The 13156-nt window shown below is 50.2% G+C and overlaps 1 protein-coding gene and 1 long non-coding RNA gene across 2 annotated transcripts; one reads left to right on the top strand and one right to left on the bottom strand.

Moving 5' to 3' along the window:
• Positions 1-230: 230 nt before the first annotated feature.
• LOC120680948 (ADP,ATP carrier protein ER-ANT1-like) lies at positions 231-2836 on the bottom strand. The gene is made up of 3 exons (XM_039962537.1): positions 2505-2836; positions 1261-1629; positions 231-1164 (listed from the first exon to the last, which is right to left on the bottom strand). The coding sequence occupies exons 1-3, from the start codon at positions 2817-2819 to the stop codon at positions 850-852; spliced, it is 999 nt and encodes a 332-aa protein (XP_039818471.1). The 5' UTR covers positions 2820-2836; the 3' UTR covers positions 231-849.
• An 8443-nt stretch (positions 2837-11279) lies between these two features.
• LOC120680886 lies at positions 11280-13156 on the top strand. The gene is made up of 2 exons (XR_005677827.1): positions 11280-12147; positions 12721-13156. It is a non-coding gene; the product is annotated as an uncharacterized LOC120680886 (long non-coding RNA).

Below are 13156 nucleotides of genomic sequence, written 5' to 3'. Positions count from 1 at the left end.
ACTAAGCCTAAATTCATCTGCCTAATCTGAGCGACCATTTATTTATTGTGCCCACTTGTTCACTGACTAAATTGTCAAGGAACAGAACTCACTAGGCAGTAGGCATTGAAACCAACAAAAACGAATTGAAAGAGCATTTTTATACCATTATAAGTACTAGTTTCCCAACATCATCAGCAGCCAGTACTCTAAAAGGAACTGTAAGTCGATAAGACAAGGAGATATCATACTCTTTATCAAATTACTACATCTACATGTTTTCCATTAAATCGGCAGTTAGTCTCAAAAACAAGAGCTAACAATTCTCATTTTCTAGTTTTACAAACAAAAAATATACACATTACTAATCAAGTGGAGCAAAGTGGACAATATAAATCTCTGTTCTGTGGTACCAGTTTTTTTTGGAGGCCACTGATTGCAGGCTTTACAAAGGAGATGAAAGAATCATGAAACCAAGAGAATCAGGGCGACAACCAGCATTCCTGGAAAACCACCTAATAGTGTTCAGTCAGAAAATGGCCATTGTACAATAACCATAATACAATGTAATAGGGTCATCCTACTGTTGTTTCTATCTGTACAATCTGGTTTTGCGAGGGTTGACTGGTTTTTGAGACTAAACCATTTTGGAGATTGCAAGATTACCAAGATATGATTTCATCAATGGCTACAGCATACAGCCAATTGTATAGATATAGATAACCCAATCTGCAGCCAATCGTGTTGGAGCAGCAAGGAAATTCTCTTTGTTGTCTAGGTTTTGTGAAGTTCTTATCTTGCTTCTGCATCCCATTTGAATGATAGAACCTTCGACCATGGATTTGAATAATACTCATATCCACACGCACATCATTTCAATGCCCCTTCCATCTTGCGGTCAAAATTCTTACCATGTCGGCTTGCAAACCGTTGGAGCTGGTCATACCCAGAAAGAACTCCAGCTCCTGCCATTCCTGACAGAATATTTGCTCCAACTCCTCTGAATAATGTGAAGAACCCTTCGGTTAAAACGATCTGTTTTACTGCATGAAAGCCATTCCTGTATTTGAATGGTTGTCCTGAAGTTAACATCATTCTACGACGGACTGTGTCGAATGGATAGGAACAGGCCCCTGAGAAAGTTGTTACTGCCCAGCCCAAGGCGAAGCTGGCAAAGAAATTCCCCTATAATTGCAGCCAAAACAAGTTAAGGGTGTCATATATATATTTAGCCTGAACCTCCTCTGTGATAGTGAAACTATGTCACAAGCATGGCATTACCTCCAATGGTCCAACTAGAACAAGAGGTTTCATGGTGTCATAGATGCCAAAATGTAGACCCCGGTACAGGGTGATGCCAACAATAGACACACTGAAACCTCGATATAGTCCAGATACGCCGTCAGTAGTAAGTGTCCTCTTGTACACATCCAGCAGTCCCCTGAACTGGCGTTTGTTTCCTCGGGATTCAACTGCATCAGTAGCTAGCCTTGTTCGTGCATAATCTAGATGGTATAGTAGTAATGACGTTGTAGCTCCAGCAGCACTGCCAGAGGCTACATTTCCAGCCAACCACTTCCATTTTCCGTCTTTCTCCCTGTCGCAGCCAAAGAAGCTTTTAAAGTAGCCCCTGAATGCAAAGTTAAAAGCCTGTAGAGTTGAGGTTCCATTTAGATTTTGAAGCTTCCACATAACACAAAAAAGTTCAGATTCATTGCTCAAAGAGTTAGAGTAGGCTATGCTTGATAATGCAAAATTAAGTACATTTATCACTCTTAGCTATTAGCCTGTCACAAGAAACTTCAGGAAAACAGAAGCGCAAGTTTATTTCTTTGGCAGCAACTTATATACTATCTTTACAATACTTATTCTCAGCATGGCTAGAATAAGTGGCTGTAACGATAGCAAGAGTCTGTCATGGTTCAACTGTGTAACCTCCATAAGGTCGTAGGTTTGCTCTTTTGATGAAAACTTTATGCCTTTGCAGTAAAGTGCATAAAACATATTGATGCAAATGTTAATCCAGGTCCTTCTACTATCATCACTACAAATGATAAACGTGCCTTAAAAACTTGGCTTAGTCTAATTCTTTATTAGATTCATCTATATGATAATACAGATGTAAAGCACTCCTACATACATAGGGACTCCCGGATAACAAATAGAACCCTAACAAATAACAGGTCAGATTACAATCTTAAGCCAGCTGTACTTCCTAGTATATAGATGTGGACATAACATTATGTGGTGGGTAATGATGGAGGACACCAGTCAGACAATCCCTTAGAGATGTAGACTTCTTTTAATTTTGAGGTGGGAGAGTGAACAATTGAGGCCACATAGAAATGTGTGGGTACAGGAAAACAGCGGACTTGAAGACAGCCATTTCCACTAAATTGCTAATCTATGCATAGGATTGATTGCCTGTTAATTTTGTGAGAATTTGACCAACAATTCACATCAGACCCAAAAACAGCATGATAGGAACACAAGAGAATGCATCGACACGCATCCTGATGCCGGACCTGGGTGGGGAAGTAGCGGATGACGTTGGCCTGGTTGCCGCGCCAGAGCGCGGCGGCGCCCTCCTCGCGGAGGACGCGGGCGAAGGCGTCGGCGATGCCCTTGTAGGGCCGCGTCAGGGTGCCCCGCCGCAGCATCTCGCCCTGGTTCTGCAGCAGCAGCTTGACGCGCTCCACCGGCGCGGCCCCCGTCTTGGCCACCACGGCGGCCGCGCCGCCCATAGCGAAGTCCGCCGCCACACTCGCCGCCGACCTCGCGGGCCTCATCGGCGGCCTCCCCTCCTCTCGCCGGCGCGGTGGAGCGGGCGCCGCTCCCATTGTTGATTTGTTGCAGATGCACGGTGATTCGGTTGTACTTTTTTTTAGGTTAATTAGATCTGCGCCATTATAATTGTTCCGTTTTTGAAGCACACCATTACTATTTAAGAAACTATACCAGTGTCATTATAACTCTACATATGTTTGAGGTACGCCATTATATACGGCTGGAAACAATTTGGGCCCAGTATCAGACGTACGGCGTATACCGTATATCCGTATGGACAAAATTATCCATTTCCTCTTCTCTCTCACACTCGCTGACATAAGGGGCCCAGTCCTCAGCCTTCTTCCCCACACCATCTCTTCCTCTACCTCTGTCTTCTCCATCTCCGAAGCTAAGCGAGCTTGCGGGTGACGGCGTGGAGCGAGCCGCGCCGCCGTCGGCCGAGCGCGCGGGCGGGCGTCGCCGAGGCGCCGCCGGTCGAGCGAGCCAGGCCGCCGCCGGTCGAGCGCGCGGATGCCGTCCGCGTCGAGCCGGCTGCGCCGCTGCCGGCCGAGCGCCCGGCCGGGCGTCCGTGTCTAGCCTGCTGCGCCGCCGCCGGCCGAAGCACACAGGCGGGCGTCCGCGTCGATTCCTGTCACGCCTCCGCCGGCCGCGCGTCCGCGTCGAGCCTGCCGCGCCACCGCCGGCCGAGCGCGCGGGCGGGTGTCCGCGTCGAGCCTGCCGCGCCGCCGCCGGCCGAGTGCGCGGGCGAGCGTCCGCTTCGAGCTAGCCGCGCCGCCGACGACCTAGCGTGCGGGCGGGGATCTGCGTCGATTCTGCCACACCGCCGCTGGCCGAGCACGCGAGAGTCCGCGTCGAGGCTCCTTCCTCCTCTATCTTCTCCCTACAGTTGTTGCTGTTGGCCTAGGGGCACGGTCCCAACGTGGCTGGAGGCGTATCCATTCGAGCGCCCATGGCCGGCGATGCCGGCAAGGTAGGAGCCCACAACGGCGGCGGGGAAGGCGAGGAGCCGGCCAGCCACGAACCCGATGCCTGCCCCGACCGCGAGCTTCCCGTGCCTCCGCAAGGCCGCCGCGCGCCACCGACAACTCTCACCCTCAGAATTCGCCGGCGACGGCCCGGGCAGGCGCCGGAGCCCAAGGGGCTCACCCCCCGCGGAGATGATGATGCTTTCCTCGGGGCCCAGGGAGCGGTTCGCGGAAGAGCTCGACCGGCCTTGTGGCCTCGGCGGCAGCTTTCCCCACCATCTCTATCTTCTCCATCTCCGGCGGTGGTGGTGCAGTAGCCCCTCCCTCTCTGTCTTCTCCATCTCCGACTTGGCGCCGACCATGCAGCAGCGGCCCACCCGTGCGCTCCCCTGACGGCAATAGTAGCGGCATAGTGGCCCACCCACGCGCTCGGCCGGTGGCAGCAATAGCGACGCGGTGGCCCACCCACGCGAGATTGTCCGACGGCAGCGCAGTGGCATACGGCAGCATGGCGGCCCGCACATGCGTGCTTGCCGGCCATGGGGGCTGGAGGTTGGGATCGAGCTTACTCGGCCAGGAGACGGGGCTCCGGCCAGCTAGACTGGGCATGGAGGCGTGGGCGGCACCTTCGATGGAGGATGAGAGGGTGTCGTCGATGGAGGAGGAGGCGACCCACCAGCCATGGAATAGGAGAGGACAGAGGAAGGTAATGACATGTTGGACCCACCTGCAAGTGAGATAGAGTTAGAGGGGCTTTTAGGTCCATACGAAAATAAAAGGTTGTTCATACACCTGCACGGGGCCCGAAGACGTTGCAAGCGTATATAATGGCATATTTCAGCTTTGGCAAGAATTATAATGGCAGTGGCATAGTTTCACGAATAGTAATGGTGCGCTTCAAAACCAGTAAAATTTTAATGGCACAGATCTAATTAACCCTTTTTTTAAGTTAAATACACCATCGGCTCTTGAACTTGTCATGAGATGCAACTTAGGTCCACAAACTCGCAAAATCGAAATCTAACACCCTGAACTTGTTAAGTTGTGCCACTTAAGTCCATACCCCTTGACGTAGCGCCACATGGCATGACTATATGCAAAAAAAAAACCTTCAAATTAGCCATCTTCTACCTTCACATCCCAGCACGGGTAGGCAACACCCAAGCGCCACGCCCGCACACGAGGACGGGGAACCTTGAGCGCCATGGCCCACGCGCAGCGCCGCCCTGCGCCCCCGCGGCGTCGGCCCCGCACAGGCGACAGCGGCGGCGGCATGCGCGAGCAGCAGCAGTGCCGCTGCGGCTTCGGACCCGCGGCACAGCGCCGGCGTCCTCCGCCAAGGCCCCTACCACAACCTCATCTACGGCGCCTTCCAGGAGCACGCCACCTTCGTCTCCCACGCCCGAACCGCCGGGCGCGCTGCGCGCCACGGCGACGCCTGCCTTGCCAAGATCTGCGGCATCATCGCGGCCGACGAGCGCCACGAGGCCGCCTACACGATAGCATCCGCCAGGGCCTTCGAGACAGGTCCAGACGGCATGGTCACCATGCCCGGCGAGCTCATGACCGACGGCCGCGACGAGCACCTCTTTGATCACTTCTCGGCGGTTGCGCCGCGATCGCCCTGCGGCGACGCCCGTCCTCGTTCTCCATGGCCTACCGCCGCCACGCTCTCCATGCCTCGACCCCGACCCCCACCTTCGCTGGCGACACCGCCTCGGCCTCGACTCGCCGCCGCCATCATCGTCGGCATGCGCGGCGAGCGCGAGCAGCAGCAGTAGCGCTGCGGCGGCCTCGGACCCCGCCGCCTGGTGCCGGCGCCCTCCCGGCGGGCGGCGAACCTTGAGCCGCCGAACCTCCATGGGCCGCGGCGTGGCCGCCGCGCCGCCATGGCCACGCGCACTGGAGGCTCCTCGCTGCGCACAGGCCCCGGCCGCGCTGCGCGCAGGCCATGGCCGTTGTCGTGTTGCTCGAGGTGGGGTGGCGGCGACGAGGGGCCCAACGGAGCTCGAGGCGTGGGGGACGGGAAGGTCGCGTGCGGCCCTTGTCGCCCGTATTCGCCGTCGGAGAGGAGAGAGGCGCGGCGGAGAGGGGGGTCCCGCCCGGCCGCCGCTCCTGCGCAGGCCGCTCGCGCCCGCCGCCGCCGCGCGCAGATCAGCACGCCGGCCGCCGCTCCCGCCGCGTGCTCCCGCCACCCACGTGGATCCGGCGTGGTGTGGCTGCGGGCGGGGCCGGCGGATGGCAGCGAGCTGCGGAACTGAGCCGGACCCGCCGCCGCCGCCGTGAGAAAGGGGAGGGAGCGAGGCCCCGCCGCTGCTCCGCGCCGGGTACCGAGCAAGGGAGGGAGAAGGAGGGCGCAGTGGGGGAGAGGAAGCGTGGAGGGCCGGCGCGGCGAGGCGGGGAGGAGGGGTGCGCGCCAGCCGCTCGCCGGCGGTGGGGCGGAGGGGGTGCGCCGGCGTGTGGCCGATGGGGGAGGAGGCGTGGTGAGAGGAGGAAAAAAAAAGAAGGGGCCTTTTGTATATATTCATAACCCTTGAAGAGTTATGGATCTAAGTGGCACAACTTAATAAGTTCATGGTATCAGATTTCGATTTTGTGAGTTCGTGGACCTAAGTGGCACCTGAGGACAAGTTCGAGGGACGCTGGTGTATTTAACTCTACTTTTTTTCCTCGTCATTTTTGTTTCTTTCTATCTAAATTCTCCCCCCTTTTGAGTGGCGTATGAAAACCACTCATTCGAGGATAGCTAGAAATTGGAAAACCCAAAATAAACACAAACCACATAGTTCGTGCAGGATTTGGGAACGGGTGTTCTTCCATTTGACAAGATAGACTAATTCGCTTAAATAATTCTGTTTTGCATTTAGGGGAGAACCCAAAATACTATCAACCCCCAAAACTCATCTCGCCAATCTCAATGCTACGCCATGTGATGGTTCCTCTCACCTCGATCAGATTAGAGGGTGTTTGGATCTAAGGTTAAAGTTTAGCCTATCATATCGGCTATTTCAATGCTAATTAGGAGAACTAAATACAAACTAATTTTAAAACTAATTGCACAAGTCTATGTCTAATTCGCGGGACGAATCTATTAAATTTAATTAATCTATAATTATCAATAGGTTAGTTATAGATTAATTAGATTTTATAGATTCATCTCGCCCATTAGATCTAGAGGTTATGCAATTAGTTGTCATTAGTCTACATTTAATATTTATAATTAGCAACTAAACATCCGATGTGATAGAGCTGAAGTGTAGCTCTGCCGGATCCAAATAGAGCCTAAAATGGGTATCATACATCTAGATCAAAAGGGAAATACTTTGCCAAATGCGCTCCATTTTTTTTATCTCATCACCACACTTTGTTTTATGATCCGGAAGAATCCTGATTTTTTTTTATTCTCTGTGATATCAAGCTGGAGCAGGGTTCAACAAACCGGTGGGAACCGGTCCCGTTTGACCGGTTACCGGTCAAACCGGTCCGGCCCGGTTCCCGTTTGGGCTAGTACCAAACCGGCCCAAATTTAAAATTTAAATTTAAATTCAAAATAATGAAAAATTCTCAAAAAATTCCTAAAAATACTTCATGGTGCGACGAATCTAATGGTGTCAAATTTTCTCAAAAATTCGTTCATTTAGTATAGTTTGCGGGGATTTGAAGTTAAACAAAAAAAAGCGTGCATACAAAAGTATACAAATACAATATAAAAGTAGTACAAAAGAGGGTTGGATGGTTCATTTAGACTAAAATATATTATACAAACATTTATTTAGTATACTTTGCGGGCATTTGAATTTAAAACAAAAAAGAAAAAAATTTAAATTTGACCGGTTACCAGTCAAACCGACCGATAAGCCGTTCAGAACCGGTTGAATATGTGATTTTGAATTAGATTTTGAATTTGACCGGTTTCCACCGGTTTTCGGTCAAATCGGTCCGGTAAACCGCTATCGGACCGCACCGGTTTGACCGGACCGGTCGGTTTACTTAACCCTGGGCTGGAGATCCTATTATGTCTCTAATGCAATTTTGCATGCCATTTAGCATGTGTGTGTACATACACTGTCGGTTGTCTATCCGGCTGCTGTCGATGCAGATCTCCAAAAGAAATTAAGGAAGAAAATTAGGACCATTGGTCAGTTAACTCTGTGTTAATTAGCATCATTGTTCAGTACTACAGCCAGATATTGGCGTGGATTTCCATGAAGCCAAAGAGCAGCCCATGTGAAGAATGAAGGTGGAGGCTGAAGGATTGATGCCATGGGGGTCTACAAATACCTTGCTCTCGATCTGATCATCACCACAAGACCAGCTCGCACTGCCTCTCAAGTCTCAAGCTCCTCAGGTCAAACATAGCATGGCTCCAAACCATTCCGCGCCGCCCATGATGACTAGTTGACTACCACCACCATCACCAGCGCTGAGCTCCTGCAAGCTCAGGCCGAGCTCTGGTGCCACGCCATGGCCTACCTCAGATCCGCAGCCCTGCAGAGCGTGATCAAGCTGGGGATCCCTACCGCCATCCATCGCTGCGGCCGGTCCCCGCAAGCAAACTGCCACGCCTGATTGCCTGTCTCGCCTCATGAAGCTGCTGGTCTCCTCGGGAGTGTTCAGGGAGAGCGAGGCCGGCGCGTACTCTCTCACGTCTCACCCCGGTGTCGCGCCTCCTCGTGGACGACGCCGATGCCGCCGAGGGCAGCCGGACATGCCTGTCGCCGTTCGCAATCCTAGCCTCCTCGCCGTTCCATTTCCGATCGTCTCGACGCCTGCCCGAGTGGTTGGAGAAGGAGGAGGATGCCGCGGCGGAGACGCCGTTCAAGATGGCGCATGGCGCGGGGTTCTACGGCTATGTCGGCCGTGACCTGGAGTTCGGCGCGCTGTTCAGCGAGGCCATGGGCGCCGACAGCCGCGTCGTGGCGCATGTCGTCGTGCGCGAGTGCGGCGAGGTGTTCGCGGGTGGGGATGGCACCATGACCATGGCGAAGGCCATGTGAGGTGCTCGGTGTTGGAGCTTCCTCAGCTGGCGGACAACATGCCGGCGGATGGCATGGTTGAGTTTGTTGCAGGTGACATGATGGAATTTATCCCTCCAGCTGATGTTGTCTTGCTTAAGGTTGTATCTTACTCATACTTGATTTACTTATGTGATTAGCAAATGATCTTATTGTTACAGTTTGTGCTGCATAATTGGAGCGATGATGATTGCGTTAGAATCTTAAAGCTGGCGAAGGAAGCTATTTCTACTCGAGAACCAAAGGGAAAGGTGGTGATCATAGATACAGTGGTGGGCTTGGCGTCCAGTAAAGAAAACATTCGAAGCTCAAGGTTTTATGGACATTTGCATGATGCTGCTGACAACGGGCGAAGTGCGGGACGAGGAGAAGTGGCATGCATGGGTTATTCATGAATAATGCCGGTTTTAGCCGATACAAGATCAACCCCATTTTGGGATCTCGGTCACTCATCGAGCTCTTTCCATAAACAATACTCCCTCCGTTTCAAATTATAAGTCATTCCAAAAATCTTGGAGAGTCAAACCATCTCAAAGTTTGATCAAAATTATAGAGAAAAATATAAAAATGTATGACATCAAATAGGTGCACTATGAAAATATAGCTAACAAAAAATCTAATGATACTTAACTGGTATCATAAATGTTATTATCTTGTCATATAAATTTGGCCAAACTTGAAAAATATTGACTCTCCAAAATTTTTGAAATGACTTATAATTTGGAACGGAGGGAGTACATGTAAGCTGGGCATAGCTGCCACAGAATGTCTTTGGCACATGGTTTGTGCAAGAGTGAAGCACAAAGTTCCTGTTGTACCTCAGACAATAATCTTTTCATTTATGTCTTCAATTTTCGTGAAGTGAAAAGGGTGTATCTTTAGTTTGCAAGTTCTTCAATTTGTGCTTATTTGCTATATACTAGGTAATTATGCCCGTGCGTACGGACAAAGTTGGTATAACTATTGGATACGTATATAGTTACCCGTGCGTTAAATTGTAGGGATCTATGTGATCGAGTCATGGACGGATGGGAGGTCCGACACGCATAGAGGAGGGGTGGGCCGGATGCGCGGCAGCTCGGCGTGGGGGAGCGGAGCGGCGCGCGACGAGGCCCACGGCGGCGGCTCGCAGCACCTGCTGCAGGCCTTTTTTAATTTTTTTATACGATTTGTATGGATGGGTCCGGATATTACCAACCCGCCCCTACAAATAGAATTTTAGCGGCGCTTGCGTTACCCGTGCTTACAAATACCATTTGTAGCAACGGAAACTAGGAGCGAGTGTGCCGTCCACCACCCCCCCCCCCCAAGCTTTTATTGTAGTAGTGAAAGTTCAACCTCCTTGTTTTTCCTACCAGGCGACGGTTGAGCAAAGCGTCGAGGGACGGTGACTCCAAAGGGACGGGACGAAAACGAGTACGAGAACCTTCACTAGCACATCAATGTAACTTTCTATTCGGCGTGCTTTAGAAGGAATTGGATGTAAAATTATACTATATATATCTGGGCCATCAGATCAACATCTAAGGGGACGGACGCAGAGAGGTGGGAGGGAGGATTTGTAAAAGTGTAATTACCTAATCCAAGGGCGGGTCCAGATTGTAAAATTACTCAATCTTCCATACCCCTTGGATGTTGATCCAATGAATCAGATTGGAGTTTCCATAGTTTGCACGAAGAAATTGATTTACTCCAAATACGTTCGCATATATAAATCCGTTTTAAAAGAAAACTAGAGCTAGCCAGTTTCCTTTGTAAATAAGCGGCAAGTGAAGTTCTCCTTCTCCTTTCTATCAAGAGGCAACAGAGCCGTTTCCTTTTCTAGAAGGCGGCACAGCACCTGATCCCCGAATCGCGCTGCACAGTTTATTTTATTTCCCAAGATGCTCGCTGGCAGATTTTGACATTTTGTACCGTTTCATGATCATCCTTTGACCCCGATATCGAGATGAAGATGTGCATATCCCTCTAATGTAATTTTATATTCTACACTAACACTATGTGTTTCCTGCAGATAGGTTGTTGTCCAGCTGATTTCAATACAGATTTCCGGAGATATTTAAATAGAAAGATAATGCTGTTTGGTTACGGTTACTCAGCTTTGTGTTTGTGTTTGTGTTGGCGCTGCTGCTGGCCAGCACGATGAAAAGATCAGCCATCAGGGTCAATGCATTGCTACGTGTCAGCGGTCTCGTAGTTTGCCTTATGCAGATCCACCTAGAATTTTTGATGTTGCGGAGAGGAAAAGTGGAGAAGAGAGAATGAGGTAGTTGCTTCGCGAGATAACCGCCTCATAGACTATAATTAAGGACTATGAGATCACTTACTAGTTACTACTCACCATTATAGGAGTAGTTGTTGTGTCATGCTACTCATAATATTGCTTCTTTTCATTCCACAAATTTAGGGATATAATACTACTACCAGACAATGAAAACGACAACATATATACTGTAGATGATATGTTATTGTATGATACCAGCGGATCCAATGTACTTGTGGTTGTGGGTCTACAAATAGCTAGCAGAACCAGCTTAACACTGCCTCTCAATCTTAATCCCGTCGGATCAAGTAGCATGGCTCAGAACCATTCCACGCCTCCCGTGATGCCTACCACCACCAGCTCTGAACTTGTGCAGGCCCAGGCCGAGCTGTGGTGCCACACCTTCGCCTACCTCAGATCCATGGCCCTGCAAAGTGTGATCAAGATCGGGATCCCCACCGCCATCCACCGCTGCGGCGGCGCCGCCTCCTTGTCCGATCTACAACTGGCTCTCCCGGCCGTCCCTCCGAGCAAGTGGCCACGCTTGCTACGCCTCATGAAACTGCTGGTCGTCTCAGGAATATTCAGAGAGGACGAGGCCGGCGTGTACTGCCTCACCCCGGTGTCGCGCCTCCTTGTGGAAGAAGAAGAAGGTGGCGAAGGCGGCGGCGAAGGCGGCCATGCCTGTCACAGTTCACGGTCTTGGCCACTTCACCCTTCCACTTCCAGGCGTCTCAACGCCTGCCCGAGTGGCTCAAGGTTGAGGACGATGATGCCGCGGCAGCAGAGACACCGTTCGTGATGGCGCATGGGGCGAGGTTTTTCGCCTACACGGCCCGTGACTTGGAGTTCGGCGCGCTGTTCAACGAGTCGATGGGCGCCGACAGCCGCTTCGTGGCGGAGATCTTCGTGCGCGAGTGCGGCGAGGTGCTCGCCGGGGTTGCAACCCTGGTCGACGTCGGAGGTGGGGATGGCACCACCGCCAAGGCCATCGCGAAGGCCTTCCCACACGTGAGGTGCAAGGTTGCTGGAGCTTCCCCAAGCGGCGGCCAACATGCCGGCTGATGGCATGGTCGAGTTTGTTGTAGGCGACATGATGGAGTTTATCCCTCCGGCCGATGTTGTGCTACTCAAGGTGATTACTATTAGTACTCTCTCTGTTTATAGATTGTTTGACTTTTTTATCTCAAGTTTGACCACACATTTTATTTTATTTTTTTGTGTGCAAAATATCACTTTTTTGTTGTGAGTTGCTTAATCAATACAAGATCTTCAAAAACGACTTAAATTTGATAATGCTTGTAATTTTTTTTGAATAAGACGAGTGGTCAAACTTAGTATAAAAAAAGTCAAACGAACTACAATTTGAAATGAAGGTAGTACAACTTAATTAATAGTGCTTGTTTCATTGTTTTTGTTTCAAGGAGGACTGGATATACTTACTACCTCCGTTCCAAAATATAATAACTTTTAGAATTGGTCAAAGTCAAATATTTTTAGTTTTTGACCAATGATATTTTTAAAAATAATTAATTTTAAATAGAAAATGTTACAATGTTATGATAGTTGGTTTCATTATGAATATACTGATATCGCTTTTATGTTATGGCCAAAGTTTAAAAGGTTTGACTTGAAGAAAACCTAAAAATAATAGCTATATTCTGGGATGGAAGTGGTATGATGTGATTAGCAAACTATTTTATTGCAGTTTGTGCTGCATAATTGGAGCGACCAAGATTGTGTTAGAATCCTAAAGCGGTCGAAGGAAGCTGTTTCTACTCGAGAACCAAAGGGAAAGGTGATGATCATAGATGCAGTGGCTGGGTCGGCGCCCAGTAAAGAAGCGTCTGAAGCTCAACTTCTAATGGATGTATGCATGATGCTGCTGACGACGGGTGAAGAGCGAGACGAGGAGAGGTGGCACAGGTTGTTCCTCAATGCGGGGTTTAGTCGATACAACATTAACCCTATCTTTGGATCTCGTTCACTCATTGAGGTCTTTCCATAGAAAATATATATAAGCTGGTAGTGCTGAATGTATGTGGTCTATGATACGTCTTGTATTTATTATCTTTGGTCTGGAGTATATTGAGCAAAAGGTGTATATACATTACGGTTTGCAAGTTCTCTGCTCGCTCACTACA

Source organism: Panicum virgatum, chromosome 1K (genome assembly GCF_016808335.1).
Source record: "Panicum virgatum strain AP13 chromosome 1K, P.virgatum_v5, whole genome shotgun sequence".
Classification (NCBI taxonomy): domain Eukaryota; kingdom Viridiplantae; phylum Streptophyta; class Magnoliopsida; order Poales; family Poaceae; genus Panicum; species Panicum virgatum.
Note: the sequence above shows the minus strand (reverse complement) of the source record. Positions and strands in the feature narration are given on the sequence as shown.